Consider the following 4,536-nt stretch of genomic DNA (forward strand, 5'->3'; position numbering starts at 1 on the left):
AAAAAAAAAAAAAAAAAAAGAAAGAAAAAAAAGAAAGTTTATTTAATAAACCTAAATTGGGATCTGTATTGATTATTCATTGTATCGTTGTTAATCTCAGGAAATTCCATAAATGATATTGATGATGAAGATGATGTGGATGATGATGATGCTGATAATAATAATGATGGTAATGATGAAGATGATGATATTGGTGGTGATGTTAGTGATAACAATTGGAAATGATGATTATGATGATATTGCCATGATAATTTTGGTTCAATATATCGTTGTATTGTTGATGTAAGAAAGAAGAGAAATAAAATAATTGGGAATGATTGCATAATAAAGTTTAAATCAGGCCTAGCATACTTCTAATTAGCACATCAATTTCTTTTAATTTTACAATTTTAAAAGTTTGCAAAGAGTAATGATTTACTCTTTTGAACAAATTACAGCAAAATGAATGGAATAGGCGGAGAAAAGAGCAGATGTCGTTGATTTTCAAATGATACCGGAGAAAATGAAGAGATTAAAGGAAATGAATGTTGGTTGAAATATGGCAGATGACGATGAACACTGAGCTTGAGTATCTTGAAATCTCACCAACGAACACTCCACTCCTCCTTTGCACAAGATAATGATGATGATGATGATGATGATAATGATGATGATGATGATGATGATAATGATAATGATGATGATGATGATAATGATAATGATGATGATGATGATATCGGACAATTGGACCAATGAAGAAGCTAAGAGAACAAATTCACACTTTTGCTTCTTCCTCTTTTCAACACTCCAATTATTCCCATCTCTTCTCATATTTCTTCCATATGCATTTATATCCCTTAAATCTTAATTAAAATTTTCTATCATCACTTCATATCGCTTAACATTGATATTACTGATATCATTTAATATCTGATATATGTTAATGGAAATTATTCCATGTAAAAAAATTTTTTTTTTTTTTTTTAGATAAAATGAAAAGATTACACTTAAATTTTAGAATTTTTAATATTTTCATTTATTCAAGATTATTTCGAATAATTTTGCATATCAATTAATTGCATATCAAATGAGTAATCAAATATTATGATAACGATCCGAAAGAAAATTTTGCAAAATTTTACAAAATTGATATTACTCAGTATCAGAATGTTTGGCGACAATATTTCAATCCAACAATTCTTGTACACATATCTTTCTCCTTCTCTCAATTTAATCGAAATATTCGTTGGTGAAACTTAAAATTTCAATTTCAAACTTACTTTCTTCGATTTTCTTTTCCTTCTTAAATCTTGCAATAATACATCAAAGATGAAGCCCGAATTCACTGTTAAAATTTGCTTATCAAAATTGATAAAGGTTAAAATTTTGCAGGGTATTTTTAGAATCTTAGATGAAATTTCTTTTAACTCTCAAATTATATATTCAATTTTATTTCCTTTTCTCATTTTCTTTTTTCTCTTTCAAAAATTTCCAACATTATTAAAATAACAATTATTAGAATTAATATTAAGCATTTGTCCTTTTCAGATGCTTTCAGGAAAAATGATAACATTTGGGATGCATTGAAAAAAATTCATTTTGTACTCCTTTTATTTGAAAATACAACGTATAAGAAATAGCAAAAGGAAAAAGAACAAAAAGGTTAGATAATTAATTGATAATTGATAAGCAAAAGATTGATTAGAATGATAAAATGTTTGTTATAATATAGAAGAAAAGTTATGCATCAAATTGAAAAAATCAAAGTATTACTTTTGATGAAAGAGAAGTAAGAATGAGAAGCTTTAGGAGCAAATAATAAATTCAGTTCAATTCATCGTATTTGAAATACAATATATAATGAAATTAAGAAATGAAATATCAGAATAAAAATACATAAATGACTTTTTTTTTTCCTTTTTACAAGATATATCATTTATCTTTCTTTTCTTCTTCTCACAAGCTCTAATTTTTCTTTTTTTTTCATTTTGCTGTCATTTTAAACGAATGTCTTCATGAGATGGAAAGAAAATATGAGTCATCTCTCCGGATTTTGCCTCCGGGTTTCAGGATAAGATATTAAGAAAAAAGACTAGCTAAAAATCTTAGCCTCTGGAATAACTAATTATCTAGCATTCAATTCCGAGCAAAGTTTAATAAAGATGCATAAAATGAAAATTTTTAATCAATAAATGTTGATAAAAAAAAATTATGCTTCAACAGGTAAATTATAAGCAAAATTATTTTGCCTCATTAGATCATTGAATTCATGGCTCAGTTTAAAAAGACAGGTTGAAGATCGTTTAATGAGATCAAACCTATATGATTGCATTTTATTATTAGGTGAGAGATCAATTCTATTGTGATTGTAGTTTGCTAATTAATGAGATAAAATCCTATATGGGATAGAAATATATATTTACATAATCGATAGAAAAAAAAAAAAAAACGACATAAATAGATGTATTAAAAAAAAAAAATAGAAAAAGAAATAAATACATAATACAGGAGAGTATTGTAAGATCGTTTATGATGAACTATTTCAAATTTTATTTTAAGTTCATTCAAAATTTAAAACAACTATCACAGGATGAATTTCCCTTATCTAAAAATGAATGATAAAAAAATAATACAACTAAAAAAAGAAGCATAAATTATAATGAATGGTAAAAATTTTTTTTGAAAATTTTTGAAAATAAATTTAGCAAATGATTGTTACATGCATATATTGGAAGAGGAATTTTAAAAGGAAAAAGAAATTAGAATATGGAATTAGCAAAATTCTAGCAAAAAAATAAAAAATAAATAAATACATAAATGAAACGAAATAAGATGACATGAAAAATTTATGAATAATCATAAATTTATGACCATAAAAGTTTTGCTTATATTGTCATACAGAACAATGTGTTTGTTAATTTCATGAATATATGGTGACAACTTCGGTGCCGGTACCACGTACCAATAAAATCCTCTGCAAACCTTCCGTTAATGCTTCAATAAATTCCATATCTGTAAGATGACATATTTTATCCAATCATTGTTCAAAGTATTCAATACTTAACTATCATTTAGTATCAAAAAAAAAAGAATTTATTTCCGGTCATTGAAACATAAATCGCTTCAATCAATTCATATTGATTCATTTTTTGATTCGCTAATTTTGATTAGCCAACATATGATAGTAATAGTTTTAAAATTTAATTAAAATTTCCAAGGGAAAATTAGATTCATTCTTTTGTTATCATGATAAGGTTAATAACGTTTTAAACAAATTTTACGCAAGAAAAAATGTTGTGTTTTATAAATTGTTGAAAAAAAAAATAAATTTTTTTTCAGATTAAAATTTAAATTATAAAACAATAACTGATACTGATAGGATTTAGCAATTTATATTTTCCAACTGAAATAATCAATTATAAAAAATGCTCATAACATTTAATTCTCCCGATGGATACATACTGAATATAATTAATTGATCATCCAGAAGGCGGGCTTTATGATTTCAACATACACCGTTTAATTTACCTATTAGTTAGGCAAAAATAACTCGAAATTGTGCCAATTTTTTAATATATTTTTGAGGAAAAAGAAATTTTTAAAGTAACTAACAATACTGTCCACTTCCAAGTTCTGGTGGTCCAGGTAAATTAACGATGACAAGTTGAGCATCTGGACTTTTTTCTCGCATTAATTCATTCAATTTCACAGCGGTATGCATTTTTCGGACATTAAAATTTTTACGCATTACACCAAAGCATTCATTTTTGATAATAATATTGCTTAATTTTCCATCAGGAACAAGATTGATTGGTGATGATAATTCATTATCAAATATTTCCGTACTTTCTGGTAGATCTTTTGCATCATTTTCATTTAATGTCTGAAAAATTCAAATGATTTATGATAATTAATTTTATCATACAATGATAAAATATAGAAGAAATATGAAATTAAGTAAAAAAATTAAACAAAAAAAAATCTTTTTCCTCGAAAAAAATTATTCATAGTTGGAAGTTGTTAAAAATAATTTTAAAATCAAAACATAAAAGGTTAAAAATAAATGAGTGAAAGAAATAGGCAGAAATTATACTTGATACGCAATAACTAATTAGTTATCAAAATTAAAAGATATGAAAATGATATTATCAATTGATAGCTAAATGAAATAGTACAATATCATCTTCGCTGAAGTGAACACGAGATTGTTCGCTTTTATCAAGTATTGTAACCTCTGTTAATTCATTTTCTTCCATTATTATCTCTGTTGGATCAGTAGTTTTTTCAGTCTGCAATATATTCAAAACATTGATTCTAATAATTATCCTCAATTCATTCAAAAGTAATAAAGTAAATTTTATTCTTGAAATAAAATTTATTTCAAATTTTTATAAAATTACAAAAAATACGATAGAATGGATTGATTGCAAATTATAATTGAAAAAGAAAAAGAAAAAAAAATTGTAGGATGAAAAAGATGTAAAAAGTAATGAAAATGTATTCAATTTTTTTCAACAATATTTCATCATTTCCTTCCCCTTTTTTTTTCTTCTTTTC

General features: G+C 24.9%; 1 protein-coding gene across 1 annotated transcript; it reads right to left on the reverse strand.

Moving 5' to 3' along the window:
- Positions 1 to 2,819: 2,819 nt before the first annotated feature.
- On the reverse strand, positions 2,820 to 4,270 carry LOAG_12908 (hypothetical protein). Its single transcript, XM_020448610.1, has 3 exons — positions 4,155 to 4,270; positions 3,592 to 3,862; positions 2,820 to 2,991 (listed from the first exon to the last, which is right to left on the reverse strand). Exons 1-3 carry the CDS (start codon positions 4,233 to 4,235, stop codon positions 2,900 to 2,902), a joined length of 444 nt encoding a protein of 147 aa, XP_020301262.1. The 5' UTR covers positions 4,236 to 4,270; the 3' UTR covers positions 2,820 to 2,899.
- Positions 4,271 to 4,536: the final 266 nt, after the last annotated feature.

Source organism: Loa loa (assembly GCF_000183805.2).
Source record: "Loa loa unplaced genomic scaffold supercont3.342, whole genome shotgun sequence".
In the NCBI taxonomy this organism is placed as follows: domain Eukaryota; kingdom Metazoa; phylum Nematoda; class Chromadorea; order Rhabditida; family Onchocercidae; genus Loa; species Loa loa.

What these genes read in the sequence shown, in the direction of transcription:
- LOAG_12908 (XM_020448610.1), bottom strand. Translation starts at nt 4,235, where the DNA reads ATGGAAGAAAATGAATTAACAGAGGTTACAATACTTGATAAAAGCGAA. An exon ending in ACTTCAGCGAAGATGATATT is followed by an intron (nt 3,863 to 4,154) that starts GTACTATTTCAT and finishes TGAATTTTTCAG; the next exon opens with ACATTAAATGAAAATGATGC. An exon ending in ACTTGGAAGTGGACAGTATT is followed by an intron (nt 2,992 to 3,591) that starts GTTAGTTACTTT and finishes GTCATCTTACAG; the next exon opens with ATATGGAATTTATTGAAGCA.